The sequence below is a fragment of the Cetorhinus maximus genome, chromosome 18 (genome assembly GCF_964194155.1).
Source record: "Cetorhinus maximus chromosome 18, sCetMax3.hap1.1, whole genome shotgun sequence".
NCBI lineage: Eukaryota > Metazoa > Chordata > Chondrichthyes > Lamniformes > Cetorhinidae > Cetorhinus > Cetorhinus maximus.
In genome coordinates, this window is record NC_135896.1 from 43,305,923 (window position 1) to 43,326,451 (window position 20,529).

The 20,529-nt window shown below is 39.6% G+C and overlaps 2 protein-coding genes across 3 annotated transcripts in view; one reads left to right on the forward strand and one right to left on the reverse strand.

Annotated features, from left to right (window-relative positions):
* Window positions 1-20,529, forward strand: part of dmac2l (distal membrane arm assembly component 2 like) — a 391,974-nt gene that overhangs the window by 218,069 nt on the left and 153,376 nt on the right. The window lies entirely within an intron of this gene.
* Window positions 1-20,529, reverse strand: part of sos2 (son of sevenless homolog 2 (Drosophila)) — a 106,882-nt gene that overhangs the window by 9,667 nt on the left and 76,686 nt on the right. The window contains exons 15-21 of one of the 2 annotated variants that reach the window (XM_078562538.1): window positions 17,507-17,626; window positions 10,016-10,178; window positions 6,394-6,511; window positions 5,907-6,079; window positions 5,669-5,785; window positions 1,821-2,064; window positions 1,248-1,301 (exon numbers count right to left, since the gene is read on the reverse strand). In XM_078562538.1, the coding sequence (XP_078418664.1) occupies window positions 1,248-1,301; window positions 1,821-2,064; window positions 5,669-5,785; window positions 5,907-6,079; window positions 6,394-6,511; window positions 10,016-10,178; window positions 17,507-17,626 (989 nt within the window). The remainder of the gene's footprint in view (window positions 1-1,247; window positions 1,302-1,820; window positions 2,065-5,668; window positions 5,786-5,906; window positions 6,080-6,393; window positions 6,512-10,015; window positions 10,179-17,506; window positions 17,627-20,529) is intronic. The other variant, XM_078562539.1, reaches the window with a different exon arrangement.

Sequence of the window (20,529 nt, forward strand, 5' to 3'; positions counted from 1 at the left end):
ACAAACACAATGTCCTGAACTTGAATTTTTTAAATTCTAATCTACATAACCCTATTAAATTATAAATTATGTTCAATGGAGTTGCACCTGTAAATCATGGCATGCTTATCTTAATGAATGCCAAATGTTTTGGCATCAAACCAATATCATTATTAAATTTTAGCTGATCTTCTACAGCAGTGCTCACATCCAGTCTGGAGACAGCAGTGCATCCCCCATGGTCTCATTCTGAGCCAGGAAGGGAAGCACATTGGGGACTGGAAAGTGGAGCAGAGCAGGATAAGATAAACGGGGAATTAAGCTTCAGAAATGTAAAATTAACAGCCACTGAACCTTGACAGAAGTAAGGGCTCACCTGTTTAATATTACCAGAAACTGTGATTGAAACTTTTGAGAGTTTTTTTTTTTAAAACAGTAGTTGTTTTACGGATAAGTTTAGCATCTTCTATCCAAATTTTTCATATTCTCTTTAGTATTCCTTTACAAATGTTATTTATAGAGCTTCATATTTAGTTGGGTCAGAAGTTATTAAGGTGACAAGCCAATTTGAAAAACTAAACTAAATTACATAATTTGTTAATTTATGTGCCTGCTGTTGCCATGTGGGTTGGCTTTGGGCAGGATCTATATCCATGATTAGTACCTTTCCAAATGCACATTTGAGCAAATCAGTCTGATTAATTTAATACATGAGCCAAACAGAAAATTGTGTCACGTAGTTATGCCACAGACACATTTAACGTGCCGACACATTTAGTATGCCGACACATAAGTGATGGGCAATACAGAAGCCTTTCAATTCAATATGTAGTTCTTACTAAAGCATACTGTTACAACACTGGACTTGATGTAAATCTATGTTTTGCAATAGGATTCAAAATATGGTTAGCTAATGCAACAAAAAGAACAGTATGGTGTCATATCACTGAGCAAATGCAATTAAATGAAAGAAGCTTTGTTAAGATTGCAAGATAAATTTTCTTCAGTGACACTTCAGTACAACCATAACAGCAAACAATGAGAATGATCAAAAATAGTAGCAATCAAGTTTTTAGTTACAAAGTGATGAGGAAAGTATTCAAATTTGTTATTCAGATGAGTAGAATTCTGTTAATTTACCATAGCCAGACAAAAGCAGCAAATTAGTAACGTTCATGTGAATGGACTATGAAGAGGCCAATCAAAAAGAAAAACAGAAAGCCAACAGCATGAGTGGGCATTTAAAAATCCAGCATGGGCTGGCATACCGGCAGCAAGGTGAACAGGAGCAAAGATTGTGGAGCAGATTGAACTTGAGTTACCTGCAGAAAACACAGGAATAAATAGAAATAACAAGCACAGCAACCAGCAAATTAGTCACAGTCTGTGTGTCTAATGTTTCTACCATGCATTTGTCCAAATATTTACTAATCACAGTCATTTCCAGCACCACAATGTTCAATTTTAAAATTAATTTTAACTTTCTCTCCTTTAAAATACCAACTTTAGCTGAGGAAGAACTAGACCCTCCTGTCTTCCAGTGCCTCATTCAATTGATGCCTTCTTGTGCATAAAAATAAACTGTATGTGTCAGCACATTCTGCAAATTAAACCTGGTGACCCTCTGGCTTGTTGCTAAACCAGTCAACATCATTACTCACGAGACTGTTGTGGAGCCCTGAAAAACATCCCCAAGAATTCCCAAATATCCTAGCAAAAAAAAAAGACTTGAATGACAAAAACTCCACTTGAAATTTTATGCTTTTAAGGGAGCAGTATAGATATGTTAATTAACCCAGTGTTCATATCAATGACATTATATAGTACAAAGTTACACTCACTGCTAGAGCTGGAAAAGTCCCCATCAAAAACACTGAGCTCAGAAGCAGATACAGGTGGGGTTGATGGTGTATTTGGGGAGTTTGGAATAGACATTGTTGATTCGCTCTCAGTTTCAGGAATTCTACTGAAGCTGATCTTGTGTGGCTCCTGTGTGGGATTCTTTAAGGTTCCAGAGGTAGAGGTATGTCTCGTGGGATTAGGTCTTATTCCAGGAGATTTTAAGGAATATGAAGCTTTTCTTGGCTAAAGACGAAGATAAAATAAGGTTTATTGTCAAAACTAACTTCAATTCTTGCAGAATATAAAAATAAGCAATGTCTAATCCAATAATATTAATATTTTTTAGATGGCATAAAATAAAGATAATGCAGCAGACCCAGCATTTTGTTAATTCATTCAGCATCTCCTAATTTCTAAAATGTTGCCTTTTAATTTTTGTGTTCTCTCAGTTTATATAGATAATACAAGCGATGCTAGGTGCTGATGGGATTGCGCATTGGTTGAGCTCCACCACAGGAAAATTTTATTATGCCATTTTCATCATTTTAAACTCTCAAAGCTAATTATTTTTAACCAGAACGACTCCATTGATAATGTCAAAGATTAAACAAAAGAACAGAAATCTTCCTCTGATTCTTGAGCTTCATTCACCTCCAGTACTGTCATAATGTCAGACATACCAGGGTAAATTTTTGTCTTCAATACATAAGGGTAATCACAGAATTGTTAAAATGTAGAAGGAGGCCATTCAGCCCATCGTGTCTGCACCAGCTCTGAGCATTTTAACTCAGTGCCAATATTCTGTCTTTTCCACATAACCCTGCACATTATTTAAATAGAAATAATCATCGAATGCCCTCTTGAATGTCTCAACTGAACCTGCCTCCACCACACTTCCAGGCAGTGCATTCCAAATCCCAACTGCTCGCTGTGTGAAAAAGCTTTTTCTCACCTCCCATTTGCTTATTTTGCAAAACACTTCTCGATTCGTTTACAAGCAGGAATAGTTCTCCCTATCTACTCTGTCTAGACCTCTCATGATTTTGAAAACTTCTATCAAGTCTCCTCTTCGCTTTCTCCTCTTCAAGGAAAACAATCCCAACATCTCCAATCTTTCCTCATAACTGAAATGTCTGATCCTTGGAACCATTCTCGTAAACCTCTTCTGCACTCTCCCCAATGTGTTCACATCCTTCCTATAGTGTGGTGCCCAGAACTGTACACAATACTCCAGCTAAGGTCTAACCAGTGCCTGATATAAGTTCATCAAAACCTCCCTGCTCTTGTACTCTATGTCCCTAATGTCATTAATGAAGCCTAGATTACTGTATGCTTTAGAAACAGCTCTTTACCCGTCCGGCCACCTTTAATGATTTATGCACATATTCACCCAGGTCTCTCTGCTCCTGCACACCCTTTAGAATAGCATCCTTTATTTTATACTGTTTATTCAAATTCTTTGTACCAAAGTGTATCACCTCACAATCTGGCGGTGGATTGCCTGCCCATTGCTGCGCAGACTCGATTGGGCGGGTTCCACATTGGTAGCACAATTTGCTCCTCCAGGTGTGGATAAACGATACAATAACATTCTCTTTGAATGGAATTATGAGCTGGGTAAGAGGAAACTATTTATATACTTGTACAAAATGCAAGGGTAGTTTACAATTGGCTCGTCAGTCAGCAACACTGCTAATATCTAGCACATCCATGTTGGTTGATGAGAAGAATCACTTTTCAAATAAACAGTTTCTATTTTATAAAGGTATGATTTTAGCATTCACTAGGGAAACAAAATTCTTAAGGTTTTAAGCCCAGTGTTTTTTTTTTTGTGAAGGAGTCATTTTTCTAGAAGATATACTTATGAAATATTTTAAATTTACTGAGGTAAAGGTTAACATTATACATGGTTGGATACATTGAGTTACTATATTCTATTAACTTTACAGAATTTTAACCATTGAGGAAATGCTAATTACGGCAACCTTAATCTAAACAATCATAGTGAAAGAGGAGATGGTACAGGATGCACTAAACATTGATAAAAAGAGGTACTAGAAAGCTGACTACTTTACAGGACTGGATGGGATGCATCCAAGGATGCCAAGCAAAGCCAAGGGTGGAAATTGCAGAGGCACCGGCCATAATCTTCTAATCCTCCTTAGATAAAGAGGTCATGCCAGAGCACTAGAGAATTGCAGATGTTACACCGCTGTTCAAAAAAAGGGCATAGGGATAAGCTCAGCAACTACAGGACAGTCAGTGGTGGGAAAGCTTTTAGAAATGATAATCCAGGACAAAATTAACAGTTACTTGGACAAGTTTGGATTATTGGAGAAAAGCCAGAACAGATTTGTTAAAGGCAAATTGTGTTCAACTAACTTGAGTTTTTTTGATGAAGTAACAGAGAAGGTTAATGATGGTAAAGCAGCTGATGTGGTGTTAACGAACTTCCAAAAGGAATTTGATAAATGCCATGTAATAGATTTGTCAGCAAAGTTGAAGCCCGTGGAATAAAAGGGACAGCAGCAACATGGGGCAAGATTTTCAGCTTGGCGTGCGGGCACGCGCCCAACACACACGAGCGTGAAATAGTGCGTGATGACGCCAGCCAGTGTGAAATTGCAGTCAGGGCCCAATCACGGGTGGTGAACCGTTGCGCGGCCGCGCCTGGGCCCACCCGCCCGACAAGGGGAAAATCCTCCCCATGGATACGAAATTGGCTGAGTGACAGGAAACAAAGTAGTGATGAACAGTTGCTTTTTGGAATACAGGAAGATATACTGTGGTGTTCACCAGGGGATGGTACTAGGACCATTGCTTTTCCTGATGTATATTAATTACTTGAACTTGGGTACACTGAGTCCAATTTCAAAATTTACAGCTGACACCAACTTGGAAGTATAGTGAACTGTGAAGAGGATAGTGATAGACTTCAAGTTGACATGGATAAGCTAGTGGAAAGGAAAGAGAGGTGACAGGTGAAATTTAATACAGAGAAGCGATACATTTTGGTAGAAAGAGGGAAGAGTGGCAAAATAAAATAGAGTGCACAATTCTAAAGGGGTGCAGAAACAGAGGGGTCTGGGGATATAAGTGCACAAATTGTTGAAGGTGACAGGGCTGGTTGAAAAAGCAGTTAAACAGGCATACAGGATCCTGGGCTTTAAAGCAAGGAAGTTATGGTGAACCTTTATAAAACACTTGCTCAGCCTTAACTGAAGTACTGTGTCCAATTCTGGTCACCACTCTTTACAAAGGATGTGAAGGCTTCACAGGAATGTTTAAGGGGCTTCAGTTAGATGGATAGATTGGAGAAGCTGGGGTTGTTCTCCTTAGAGAGGTGGAGAGGAGATTTGATAAAGGTGTTCAAAATCATGAGGAATCCAGACAAAACAGAGATAGAGAACTGGTCCCATTGATGGGAGAGTTGAGAACTAGAGGATACAGATTTACGGTGATTGGCAAAATTCAACCATGGCTTTCAAAAGGGAATTAGATAAGCACCTGAATACAAAAAAATTGCATGGGCACAGGGAAAGGGCTCGGGAGTGGGACTAGCTAAATTGATCTTGCAGAAAGCTATCACTGCCCTTAAGGGTCGAATGTCCTACATGAGTGATGTAACCATTCTATAATTTATTCTTTAATTGACAACCTTGTTTCAGATCTGCTAATCTTTTAAAAAAAGTTAACTAAGTAATAATTTAAATGTCAATCCAAGTGGCACACGGTAACAACTCTCAACACTTTGTCCAGATACCTGCAGCTGACATTAAACTGACTGATTTTCTTCTCCTCAAGTAACATGAATAGTAAAATGAAATCGAACTTTAGGACAACTTACAAAACGTGGTGGTTGTTTGCAGTTTCGCGGTTCGATTGACAAGGATTTGTTGAACAAATAGTCTGTAAACTCCTTTTCATTCCTATTTTCCATTGGATTCAGATTTTCAAAGAATTTCTATGCATCAACACAAAAGATCTTCAATACAATTTTTAGTGAACGACTGTAAAGAAATTTGTACTCAAAATGGCTATGAAAGGTGAACTTTATATTTTAAAAAAAGTACCACAATAGCTACCTTTATATCAGTTTCCACTTGTAGGCAGTAGGGCTGATTTTGATACTGTTGGATTTCTCCTGTGATTTCAGCTACTTTTCTTCGTTTGCTAAAATTTATTAGTTCTTTCCCACATCTTTTTAGAAAATCTGGGTTCCCTACTTCAGTCTTGAGAATATTTGTCAAATAAATACCTTTGAACAGAAATAATTAAAAACATTGATCTTAAAAGCTAACTCAAACATACTTGACCAATAATAAAACAATCACACCAAATTAATTCTTTCAATTTTATTAGCTGCTGCTGAAAAGCAGGAAAAAAACTATTGAAAGACTTTGGTTAAAAACCAACTTGACTTACTACACAAGTCAAAGTTTATAAATGATGAATAAGTAGCTTATAGAAATAACGTGCCATCAATTTATGAACTCACAAGAGAAACTGATATGATGCCTAATTCATTGTTAAATCACATCAAGGTGCCAAATTGATACCTAGTTTGCTTACCAAAGAAAGGCACACAAGGTGGATTTATTGACTTAAGTTTAGCTAGGTACTTCTTGAAGTGGTCTTGACTTAGGTCCACTGCTTCTTCTAAAACTTTTTTCTTTCTCTCAGGCAACGCCTGTGTAAAATATACAATAAAAGGTGCTATAAAGTAATTAAACAAATTGAGCGCTAGATAACCAAAAAGCATTCCTTTTCGTCAAATTCCTTTAAAATTACATGGTTATTATAGTAATTCAACATTTATTGGAATTGAAAATTAGTTTTTTTTGCATTATCCCATTAATGGTAGCACTTCTGATGTTGCATTCTGGTTTTTCATATCGGAATCACATTTGTCAAACACGGAAAGAGGATAGATGAGACTTTGTTCATAAAAGGATGCAAGGATAAACCAACTACAGGCTTGTCAGTTTAAACTCGGTGGTGGAAAAGCTTTTAGAAACTATCATCTGTTACAAAATAAACAAAAAGTCACTTGGACAAGTATGAACTAATTAAGGAAAGCCAACATAGATTTGTTGAAGTCAAACCATGTTCAGCTAATTTGGTTGAGCTTTTTGGTGAGATAACATAGACGTTCATGAAGGTAACGTGGTTAATGTGGCATACATGGACTTCCAAAAGGCATTAGATCAAGTGCCACATAATAGGCTTGCCAGCAAAATTGAAACCCAGGGGATAAAGGGGACAGTGGCAACATGGGTACAAAGTAGGCTGAGGCACAGAAGACAGAATAGTGAACTGTTGTTTTTCAGATTGGAGGACTGGGTTTCCCGGGATTGGTACCAGGACCACTGCTTGAATTATGTTACAAATATAGACAGATTTTTGGTTCCTCCGGGAACGATGGGATATGGGGATGCGGGTCGGTAAGTGGAGTTGAAGCCAAATGACGGCCCTGATTGTATTGAATGGCAGAGCAGGCTCAATGGGCCGTATGGTTTACTGCTGCTCCTATTTCCCATATTCTTATTAATGACCTAGACTTGGGTGTACAGGGCACAATTTCAAAATTTACAGGTGACACAAAACTTGGAAGTATTGTGAACTGTGAAGTGATAGACTTCAAACGGATATAGATAGGCTGGTGGAATGGGCAGGCATGCGGCAGATAAAATTTAATGCAGAAAAGCATGAAAAGATACATTTTGACAGGAAGAACGAAGGGTGGCAATGTAATCTAAAGGGTACAATTCTACCTGAGAGTGTGGCAGAGGCAGGTTCACCTGGATTTTAAAAGGGAATTTTAAAAGGGATAAGCACCTGAAGAGAAAAAAAAAAATTCGACCACAGGAAAAGGGCAGGGGAATGAGACCAGCTTGTTGGCTCTTACAGAAAGTCATCATGGATGCGACAAAACAATTGGCCTCCTCTGTGCTGTAACCATTCTATGATTCTTTCATCATTCTGAACAGTGACGACCAGAAGAAAAACGCAAAGTTAAACGCAATGATCTTCCCTCTCTACAGAACGAGAGGACTACCTCAAAATTATGCATTAATATTCAATTTTTTGGGGAGGTAGAGCGCGTAGACAATGATAATGGAGTAGATGTAATTTATTTAGATCTTCAAAAGGGCTTCAATAAGGTGTTCCATAATAGACTAAAGAGTAAGGTCAAAAAATGTGGAGTCAGGGGACAAGTGTCAGAATTGATTGTTAGCTGGCTTCAAGATAGGAAGCAGAGAGTCGGAGTAAAAGATGGTTATTTAAAGTGGCAGAAGACGGGAAGTGGTGTTCCACAAAGATCAATGCTGGGATCAGTATTGTTCACAATTTACACTAATGATTTGAACTTTGGAATCAAAAAAAAAATTTCTAAATTTGCAGATGACACCAAACTTGGAGGGGGGAGGGCGGGGGGAAGAGAGAGAGAGAGAGAGAGAGACAGGCAATACTGAGGACTGTAACAAATTACAAGAGGATATTAATAAACTTGCAGAATGGGCAAATAATTGGCAAATGAAGTTCAATACAGATAAATGTGAAGTAGTACATTTTGGTGGGAAGAGTAAGGAGGTCACTTATTATTTAGAAGGTGCAAGTCTAGGTAGGGTAGAGGAACAAAGGGATCTCATACTTTAAATTCGCCAATCACTGAAAGTTGTACCACAGGTCAGCAAGGCTGCAAAAAAAAAGCAAACCAAGCACTTGGCTTTATTTCTACAGGGATAGAGTTGAAAAGTAGGGATGTTATGTGAACCCTGTTCTGAACCTTGGTTAGACCACATAAGAGTACTGCATGCAGTTCTGGTTGCCAAATTATAAAAAGGATATAGAAACACTGGAGAGGATTTACAAGGATGACGCCAGAAGTGTGTGGGTATGCATATCAGGAAAACATTGACAGGCTGGACTCTTTTCTGTTGAAAAAATGCTGACAGATGACCTAATAGGAGGTCTTCAAGATTACAAAAAGATTTTGATAGAACAGGTATAGAGAAACTGTTTCCTCTTGTGGGGAAGAGCATAGCTAGAGGCCATCAATATAAAATAGTCACCAAGATAGGGAATTTTACCCAAAGAGTGTGAGATTGTGAAACTCGCAACCGGAGTGGTTGAAGCAAATAACATAGATGCATTTAAGGGAACGCTAGACAGGTCACGAGGGACAAGGGAATAGAGGATTACAATGGTAGTTTTAGATGAGGAAAGACGGGAGGAGGCTCAAGTGCAGCATATATGCTGGCATGGACTGGTTGTGTCAAATGGCATGCTTCTGTGCTGTATATCCTGTGTGATACCTCAGTCAGCACAAACTTCACAAATTTCACTCCATTCTGCCAAACACATGACTACTCTGTAAATTTCCATACATTGTAAAGACAGAAACAGGAATAGAAAACAGGGACATCGCATGACCACAAACTACAATTAGACTTGGGTACTGTTTAAAGGGGATTTCATAATTGTACATCAGACACCAAAAAGTGACTGTAGCAATGAGACAGAAGTGACAGGTAACAGGCTACATCAGCCTTTTATATCATACATGAAGGAGAAGCACGAGACAAAAAAGCACAATCCCAGCTTTAATTGACAAATTCTGAAAACCCTTTTTCCACTCCTCCTCCCCCCTGCCCCCCACCTCAAAATATTTGTATTTGTAATTGATCAATACTCAATTGTATTGGGAGAGGATGGGAAGAAAGAAGGGAGGAAAAGAACTTTTTTTGAATAAAGTAAAACACAATTCAAAAAATATTGGGAGCATCACAATTTTTTAAGTCATTGACAAGTTTATTAGATAACCAAGAAAGAACAAAACCAACATATAACATTTTCTGAATTATGCAACTTTTCTCTAGTAACTGTTTATTGATCTGTTATTATAATGAAACTTAATATGCAGGTTTCAATTGTTAGATTGTCAATTGCAGTACATACTGAGTGAAAATCTGATTTGTTTTAAACAGGTCATTTACAATGCTGTGACTGACTGGTTGCCACATACACTAGAGTAGGACATTCAAAAAAGAGCAACGAATAAATTGATTTAAACAATTGTACCTAGTTGTGAACAATACTTTTTATTTGAATTATGTACAAATAACTGTAAATATTAATTGATCAGTAGGAGAAGCAAAACAAACTAAAACCATCCATGTAAAATACTCACCTCAAAAGTATGATCCAGCCTATAAACTGGAACAGAGTTTACTGTGCTGACAATCTCCAGCACACCATTAAAATTGTTGAGCTCCTGGAAAACCTGCAAGATCTCTATAACTCGACTTAAAATGGCCACTCTCTCCTCAAAATTTTCTGCTTCCACAATACACCTTGTGGGGGGGAAGAGGGGGGGGGGGGATGAAAAAAAAATCAATATTCAGAAAATCTGACAAGTGTTAAGCATCAGATAATAAACATTGCCAGTTTTTTTTCCAATCTTTGCCTCACTGAAAAACATGACAATCTCATTTATTTTCTAGTTTGTATTGCAGGTCCAATTAGCTATCAAACCCAGAGGTGCCTGATTAAATAATTTGGCTGAGACCATTTGCAGAAAGTCCCCATGCTGAGCAGAAAGAGCTGTTCCAATTCAAAACTTTTCAATCCAGCACTTTTATTTTGAATTCTATTTTTATCAGTTTCCAATTTAAACTAATTAGGTTATGATCACTATTTATCTTCAGGTAGCTTACTTGTCCTGCTTCATTATATTGAAATAGATCTTGTACTGCATCCTTCCTTATTGGAACACCCTCCTCAGGGATAGTTTTGGCTACATTCTAAAACGTTTTCCCATTTTGACTATAAATAGTCGATGCAAGGGTAAAGTTGCTTTGTGAAAATGTGTATTAATTCTGATATCCTTATGGTAATTACACCCTCTCCCCAGTGGAGGTCGCTGGCCTCTAACCCTGCTTCACACGATCTTCACCCTGAATGTGCAACACCTCAGGCAACCAACTAGTGCTTTAGATAGAAATCTGCTACATAGAAACAAGGAGCAGGAGTAGGCCATTCGGTCCTTCGAGCCTGCTCCGCCATTCAATATGATCATGGCTGATCCTCTATCTCAATGTCATATTCCCGCTTTCTCTCCATACCCCTTGATGGCCCTAATATCCAAAAAATTATCAATTTCTTTCTTGAATATACTCAGAGACCTGGCCTCCGCAGTCTTCTGTGGGAGAGAATTCCACAGGTTGACCATCCTCTGAGTGAAGAAATTTTTTTCTCATCTCAGTTCTAAATGGCCTGACCCATATCCTGAGACTGTGGCTTCTGGTCCTAGACTCCCCAACCAGGGGAAGCATCCTCCCTGCATCCAGTCTGCCTAACCCTGTTAGGATTTTATACGTTTCAATCTGATCCCCTCTCATTCTTCTAAACTCTAGTGAATACAGGCCCAGTTGAACCAATCTCTCCTCATACGACAGTCCTGCCATCTCTGGTATCAACCTAGTGAACCTTCGCTGCACTCCCTCTATGGCAAGTATATCCTTTCTTAGGTAGGGAGACCGAAACTGCATGCAATTCTCCAGGTGTGATCTCACCAAGGCCTTGTATAACTGAAATAAGACATCCCTACTTCTAAAATCAAATTCAACATACCATTTGCCAGGTACAACACCTGCCCCTTTACTTCCCCTCTCTTCACCGTCCAAGGGCCCAAACACTCCTTTCAAGCGAAACAGCATTTCACTTGCACTTCCCTCAATTTAGTCTACTGCATTCGCTGCTCCCAATGCGGTTTCCTCTACATTGGAGAGACCAAACGCAGACTGGGTGACCGCTTTGCGGAACACCTTCGGTCTGTCCGCAAGCATGACCCAGACCTCCCTGTCGCTTGCCATTTCAACACTCCACCCTGCTCTCATGCCTACATGTCCGTCCTTGGCCTGCTACAATGTTCCAGTGAAGCTCAACGCAAACTGGAGGAACAGCACCTCATCTTCCGACTAGGCACTTTACAGCCTTCCGGACTGAATATGGAGTTCAACAATTTCAGATCATGAACTCTCTCCTCCATCCCCACCCCCTTTCCGATCCTCCTTTTTTCCAATAATTTCCATTATTTCCATTTCCCACCTATTTCCATTATTTTTAAATGTATTTCCATCCATTGTTTTATCTCTACCTTTTAGCCCATTTCGATCCCTTCCCCGTCACCCCACCCCCACTAGGGCTATCTGTACCTTGCTCGTCCTGCTTTCTACCCTTAATGTCTCCTATTAGCATATTCCTTAGATAATATCATCACCTTCAACACCTCTTTGGCCTTTTGTCTATGACATCTTTTGGCTATCTCCACCTATCACTGGCCCTCTATCCAGCTCTACTTGTCCCACCCGCCCCCCACTTTAAACCAGCTTATATTTCATCTCTTTTCTATTTTTCCTTAGTTCTGTTGAAGAGTCATACGGACTCGAAACGTTAACTGTGTTCCTCTCCGCAGATGCTGTCAGACCTGATGAGTTTTTCCAGGTATTTTTATTTTTGTTTTGGATTTCCAGCATCCGCAGTTTTTTGCTTTTACTATTTGCCTTCCTAATTGCTTGCTGCACCTGCTTATTTACTTTCATTGACTGGTGTACAAGGACACCCAGATCCCTTTGTACATTCACATTTCCCGATATATCATCATTTAATTAATACTCTGCCTTTCTGTTTTTCACACCAAAGCATGCAACTTCACATTTAACCATGTTATACTGCATCTGCCAGTATTTGCCCACACACACAATTTGTTTAAATCGCCCTGAAGCCTCCTTGCATCCTCCTCGCAGCTCACAACCTTGCCCAGTTTTGTGTCATCAGCAAACTTGGAAATATTGCATTTGGTTCCCTCATCCATATATATCATGAACAGCTGGGGCCCAAGCACTGATCTCTGTGGTACACCACTAGTCACCGCCTGCCATCCGGAAAAAGACCCATTTATTCGCACTTTCAGTTTCTGGTCGGTCAACCAATTGTCAATCCATGCCAGTATATTACCCCCAATCCAATGTGCTTTAATTTTGCCCACTAGCCTCTTATGTGGGACTTTATCAAAAGCCTTCCTGAAATCCAAATATACCACATCCACTGGTTCTCCCTTATCTATTCTACTAGTTACATCCTCAAAAAACTCCAGTAGATTAGTTAAGCATGATTTCTCTTTCATAAACCCATGCTGACTTTGTCTAATCCTATTAATGCTTTCCAAGTGTTCCATTACCATGTCTTTTACAATAGACTCAAACATTTTTCCCACTACTGATGTTAGGCTAACTGGTCTGTAATTCTTTGTTTTTTCTCTCCCTCCTTTTTTAAATAGTTACATTTGCCACCATCCAATCTGTAGGAACTCTCCAGAGTCTATAGAATTTTGAAAAATGATCACCAATGCATCCAATATTTCCAGGGCCACTTCCTTTAGTACTCTGGGATGTAGATTATCAGCCCTGGGGATTTTTCAGCCTTTGACTCCATTAATTTCTCTAGCACCATTTTTTTTTTTACTAATACGGATTTTCTTCAATTCCTCCCTCTCACTAGATCCTTGGTTCCCTAACGTTTCTGGGAAATTATTTGTATCCTCTTTTGTGAAGGCAGAACCAAAATATGTGTTCAATTCTCCTGCCATTTCTTTGTACCCCATTATAATTTCCCCCGATACTGACAGATTCTGACGTTTGTCTTCGCTAATCTTTTTCTCTTCACATATTTATAGAAGCTTTTACAGCCGGTTTTTATGTTCCTTGCAAGTTTACTCTCATACTCCATTTTCCCCTTTTAATCAATCTTTTTGTCCACTTTTGCTGAATTCTAAACTGCTCCCAATCCTCAGGCTTGCTGCTTTTTCTGGCAATTTTATATGATATGGATCTAATACTACCCCCAATTTCTTTTGTAAGCCATGGCTGAACCACCTTTCCTGTTTTACTTTTGCGCCAGACAAGAATGAATAATTGTTCTAATTCATGCACATGTTCCTTCACTATTAGCCATTGCCTATCCACTGTCAACTCTTTTAGTAAGGTTCCCCAATCCATCATTGCCAACTTGCACCTCATATCCTCGTGGTTCCCTTTATTTAGATTCAGGACCCTAGTTTCAGATTCAACTTCTTCACTCTCCATCCTAATGAACAATTCTATCATTTTATGACCAAGGAAGATTGTTAATTAATCCTTTCTCATTGCACAATACCCAGTCTAGGATAGCCTGCTCTCTAGGCGGTTCCTCAATGTATTGATCTAGAAAACTCAAGGAAATCCTGCTCCACAGTATTATTGCTAGTTTGGTTTGTTCCAATCTATATGTAGATTAAAGTCACCCATGATTACAGTTGTACCCAGATTGCACGTGTCTATAATTTCCTGCTTAATGCCTTTCCTTACATATCCATTACTGTTTGGGGGCCTACAGACAATCCCCACCAACGTTTTCTGCCCCTTGGTGTTTCTTATCTCCACCCAAACAGATTCCACATCATGATTTTCCGAGCCAATATCCTTCCTCACTATTGCATTGATTTCATCCTTTACTAACAATGCTACCCCACCTCCTTTCCCTATGTGTCTGTCCTTTCTAAATATTGAATACCCTTGGATGTTCAGTTCCCGTCCTTGGTCACCCTGTAGCCATGTATCCGAAATTGCAACTATATCATAATCACTTATATCTGTTAGCGCTGTTAATTCATCTATCTTATTGTGAATGCTTTGCGCATTAAGATACAATGCCTTTAGACTTGTCTTTTTAACCTTGTTAGTCATCTTAGCTTTATTTTGCACTATGACCCCATTTATTTCTCTCTCTTGTTTTTTCTGCCTTCAACTTTCGCTTCTTACCTGTCTGCCTTTTGTTTCTATCCTTGTTTCCCCCTCCTCTGCTCCCCTGCTCAGGTTCCCACCCCCCTGCCATTCTAGTTTAAACACCACCCCCCCGCCCCCCCACCCCCCCCCCCGGCCACACTAGCAAACACCCTCCCTGAGGACGCTGGTCCCGGTCCTGCCCAGATGCAACCCACCCTGTTTGTACTGGTCCCACCTTCCCCAGAACCGGTCCCAATGTCCCAGGAATCTGAATCCCTCCCACCAACACCATTTCTTCAGCCACATATTCATCTTATATATCCTGTTATTTCTACTCTCGCTGGCACATGGCACTGGTAGTAATCCTGAGATTACTAACTTTGAGGTCTTACTTTTTAATTTACGTCCTAACTTCCTATATTCAGTTTGTAGGACCTCATCCCTTTTTTTTAAACCTATGTTGTTGGCACCAAAATGTACCACGACCACTGGTTGTTCACCCTCCCCCTTCAGAATGCTCCGCTGCCTCTCCGATACATCCTTGGCCCTGGCACCAGGGAGGTAACATACCATTCTGGAGTCTCTTTTGTGGCTGTAGAAACGCCTGTCTGTTCCCCATACTATTGAATTCCCTATCACTATAGCCCTTCCACTCTTCTTCCTCCCCTCTTATGCAGCAGAGCCACCCATGATGCCATGAACTTCGCTCCTGGTGCTTTCCCTTGAGAAGTAGTCTCCCCCAACGGTATCCAAAACGGTATATCTGTTACAGAGGGGGGACAGCTACAGGGGCTCCTGTACTACTTGCCTTCCTCTACTCTGCCTGGTGGTCACCCATCCCCTCTCTGCCTGATCAGTCTTTACCTGCAGTGTGACTACCTCATTGAACGTGCTGTCCACGATAATCTCAGCATCGCGGATGCTCCACAGTGAATCCACCCGCAGCTCCAGCTCTGAAATGCGGTTAGCCAGTAACTGCAGCTGAACACACTTCCTGCACACCTGGTCGCCAGGGGCACTGGAAGTGTCCATGGCTTCCCACATAGTGCAGGAGGAGCATGATGATATTTCTAATGTGTCATCTGCATAATGTTTGGAATTGTAACCAGTGTAACATCTCAGCTTCAGCTCAGGAATTGACATTCTTCTGAAATTTAAAAAGGGGCAAAGGATACTCAATTTTTCTTACATTGTTGGGCGCAATAAGCAAATGTGAGTGAAATCTGACATTTCACGCTTGGGGGTAGAAATAGATGGTCCCTAAACTTAGTTTGTCATTTACTTTGCATGCTAAAGTCATGATCTGAAGAATCACCGCCCCAAAGCCGGCTGGGAATGAAGTGAGTATTGAGGCAGACTGCCAATATGGTCCACGAATACAAGATCATTGTTTTCAGCCTGCCAAAAAATACCAAAGGTAGACACACAATGGAGTCAAAAGTGGGCCAAAGAGCCTCAGAGTCATTAACAGAGTAAGAATAAGCCCATTTCTTGAGCCCTTGGAAAAGAGGAACCTGGTGAGTAAAAAAAGCCTGTGATAGGATGCTTAACTCTTCTTAATGCTCCAGTGAGCAGGACATGTCGTTCGCATGCCGGACAACAGACTCCAGAAGCAACTGCTCTACTAGGAACTTAGTTGCAGCAGAAGACTCCCAGGAGGGAAATGCTTTAGGGATGTTCCCAAAGCATCCCTGAAGAGGTCAAACATTCCCACTGACACATGGGAGTCCCTGGCTTGTGACTGACCAAAACGGAAAAGGTTAATTCTGGAAGGCACTGAACACATCGATAGACTTCATCGGGAATACGGAGAGACGACATCGAGGCATTCGGAAAGAAAGCACAAATCTCCAAGGAACTCATCTGCCCAACCCTCCAAGCACCACCCGTCTTGCCCGTGGCAGAATCTGCAGTTCACTCATTGGACTTATCAGCCATTTCAGAACCCATCCAACCGAAGTGGAAGCAACTCATCCCAAGGAACTGCCTCAGAAGAAGAATTTTCCTTCCAAAGATCTATGGAAATGGATGCAGTTTAAAGTGATCAATGTAATTTGATTCCTATGCTGCTTTTCTGCCTTATGCTTAACCTTTTGGAAATTATAATTATATTTAGAGGCAGTTAGTTATACTTCCAACGGTTCACCAAAACGCTTTTCCCATTAACCAAAAACTAAATCCGTTGCTGTTGCAATGCCAATGGCAAGAAAGGAGCAAAATATTACAAAACAGGTACCTAACCAACGAGGTTAAAGCTACACCACTCTTACAGCTGCCACATTGTTTCCTGTGTGGGCTGTCATTAAGGCCAAGAAATGCTCCCTAAAAAGGCCTAGTTAAACATACTGAACCACAGACTGAAACAGAGACAACCAAAATTAGCACATCACAGCGAATTACAAGGCTGTATATATTAGGTGGGACTCTTGTACCTAAATTCTGCAAAAAAAAAATCCATATATTCTTACTTTCATTCAGATGGTTCAGGATGATCCTCTCAGGAAAATAACTGTCCGTCACAAGAGAAGACTTGAAGAATGACTGCAGAGTCAAGGTATGGCATTTGATTTAGACAATTCACTGAATGATTCAACCACTCTAGCCAAAAGGTGTATCCAAAAAACTTCCTAATATAGACCATACTCCTGCAGCATTTACCCAAAGTGGTAAAGGCATAAAAAAAATTAATAAGCTCAATTGATGACATTTAAAGACAGGCTCTGTATGGGGATTAATGGAACTGCGGGAGGAACAGCAGCAAAACCCCAGCTTTGAAGGTAATATTAACAAATATGTGATTTTACGCAGTTACACTCCAGAAACACTCAGATCCACATAAAGATCAGCATTGTACTTACTTTTCAAACCACAGAGTGAGGTTTGTTGTATGGCGAATCATTTTCAGCAAATTTGGAGAATTTAGCTCTTTGTTTTCTTTCGTCCAGACACTTCCTACAAGTTCAGATGGCTGAACAGCCCTGTTCAAAAATACATAGAGAATAGTAAATTGGAGATTTTTAAAAGTCAATGTCCATAATTGTAAGAGCAAAGTTACATCTAATTAGGAGGAGCACAGTAAACAAAAGTTCAGTAGCTCAAATTTTATTCTGTGAAATGGTAACATTTATGTTTTGGCTTTTACTGATTTTGGAAATAAGTTATATTTTTCAATTTTACAAGGACCTTAAAATATACATCCAGAAAGCATTAGAATACTGTACAGCAAATATTTTCTAATTACCAGAGAGGGGAAAAAGTTTCAGTTTTGATATTTTATGAAAACTTTAGTATTACAAATTATGCAAGCATGCATGAAGTTCCCACAACTATTACCCTTTCTCCACTGCACAAGTGGAAATAATAATTAAATCAAATATTATTATTGAGATTTGGCTCATCCCACTAGATTTGCCTGCAAGTTGTTGCCCAGACATCATCTTCTGCATTTGTACCAATCTTGTCTCTCACATTGTACATCATGCTTCCCCCTTCACCTATGTGATTTCTTTAAGTAGTCTCTATTTTACATTTCTTTATGTTTTCACCAACTATTTTACTGATGGTCCCCATTTTGTGCATGTTCTACCCTTCCACTCCATTTGGAATTCACTCACAACTCTTTCATTAAGTCCTTACTATTTCTCTAACAAAGTGCATCTCTGTTTCTCAACCCGCTTCTTCTCAAAGAAATAAAACACAGGAAAAAAAACATCTGCTTAAAAATAAAAATCAAGAAAAGAAAGCAAGAGTTTTTTTCTTAAAATAGCATTTGTAGTATTATGCAGAATTGTAAGCACCTTGATATTATCTGAATTTTTCAAATGAATTACTATATTTCACTATGAAATCAATTGACACTTCCAGGTACTACAAATAACCACTGATCTTCTGTAAAGTAAAAATTGTGCAAAAGCCACCATGATTTAATGGCAATACGGGACATTCATTATTGAATTAGCAGAAATTATTTTGAGTATACTATTGTCAGGAAGAAAGATAGGTTAAAAAAAGAGTGAATAAAACTATATGCAAACAAGGATTCAATTTTATTTATAATTCTTCTCAAGTATTATCAAGTTTTAAGCTATCAGCTTATCACCATTGATGTGAATGTGAGAGTCAATTTAGGATCTGCAGATGAATGATATTTAAGTGCATCAAAGTATGTTTATACAAGTGTAGAATTTTCTCTTTGCTGAGTATTATAACTGTTTAGACAAAGAGGAACTTGTTTGTGGACCAGGCGTTTAAGATATATATTAAAGCAAGACTGACTAATTTGTGGACTATCTACTTTAAACTGAGGCAATTAGACACTATTTATTTATTTCAGGCTCATTAAGAGAGGATGGTCCTGTCCTTTTGAGAATAGCAGATGTTGTATGGGTCTCAAGAAACCATAGATTGGGAGGTGAAGGAGTGTGGCAGGCGGAGACATCAGTTTTATTGAAAAGCTTACTGACAAGTCACTGAGTGGGGAATAAGTCAGTAGGATATCTCTCCACTTCCTGGGGAGAGAGAGAAAAAAGACAAAGGTCATGTGTGAAGATCAGTCATACTAGTTATGTCTAGAAACAGAGATTAGCCTGATGAGGGAAGATTAGTTCATCTGAAGCCAGGTTTATTAAAACCAACAGGCTGAGCTGCTAAAGTTAAAAGAACAAATCGTACATTTATAAAGTACCTTTCACAACCTCAGGATATGTCAAAGTGCTTCACTGCCAACAAAATAAAGTAGTCACTGCTGTAATGTGGTATGCACACATGTAATTCCCACAAATGGGATGAACAACCAATGCGCTGTATTAATAATGTTCGTTGAGGGACAATCGTTGGCCAGGATACTAGAAAATTTCCTTGCACTTTGAATAGTGCCATAGGATCTTTTATGTCTATTTTAGTTTAATGATTCATGTGCAAGTGAGCCAGCTAATAAGGGTAGCAAGACATATTTTTATTATTTTTCTTGGGAACCACAAGAGATTTGAAGTTGGTTAAGGTGAGATTTGATCTCAATTATTACTAGTTACAACTATCAGTTGCTACGTGAAAAATAAAGCAGCTAAAAATTCAAGTTTTATTTCATCAAATTATTTTCAGTGTGCCTACTGAAAAATTGGAGAAGCATATAGTTCAAATCACTTGAGGGCCCTATCATTAATCACAGGCGTATACTGTACTATCAAAGATGTTATATCAGGCACACTCCTAAAACCCTCAGCAATTTGCACTGCTTATGAAGAATGAATATCATGGAAAGACTTAAGGGGCAAATCCAAAATTTGTAATTAGTGTTGTGTTGAAATCTATATTTTTGTCTGTGGGTGTTAGGTGTGGAGCCACAGGAATTTCGCAGAGGGGTGAGCTCTAGTAGACTAGAGACAACTAAGGGGTACATTTAAGGTACAGAATGTACCCAGTCTGGATACATCAAATTCTGCCTAGAACTAGGGGTTAGAACCATGTTGGGAAATATTAACAGGATAGATCAATTCAAGGGTGAGTCGGGAGCAGTCAAAGATTACGGTTGGCTCCACATAGCTGAAGTGCTGCTATTAGCTCCATGCTGTTGAGGGGTTGAGGCTCAGAGAAGCCCCGTGACCAGTTGGCAGCTCCATACTGCTAGGAGTTGGGACTTCAGGGAAGCCCATGAGCAGTATATGTTCTGTGCAGCTGGGGAGATTGGAGCTCAGAGAAACCCAGCTGTGCAAAGCTGGCTGTTGCCACAAAGGAAATCCCAGAAGCAATTGTTGGCAGCAACGTGGCTGAGAAGCTGGGACCACACCTGTGATGCTACAGTGTAGCCTGGCCAACGAAGGGGGACGCAGTCTCGATAGTTGGTCAGCTCACGGCCAAGGTGGTTGGACCTGGGAGCAGATTT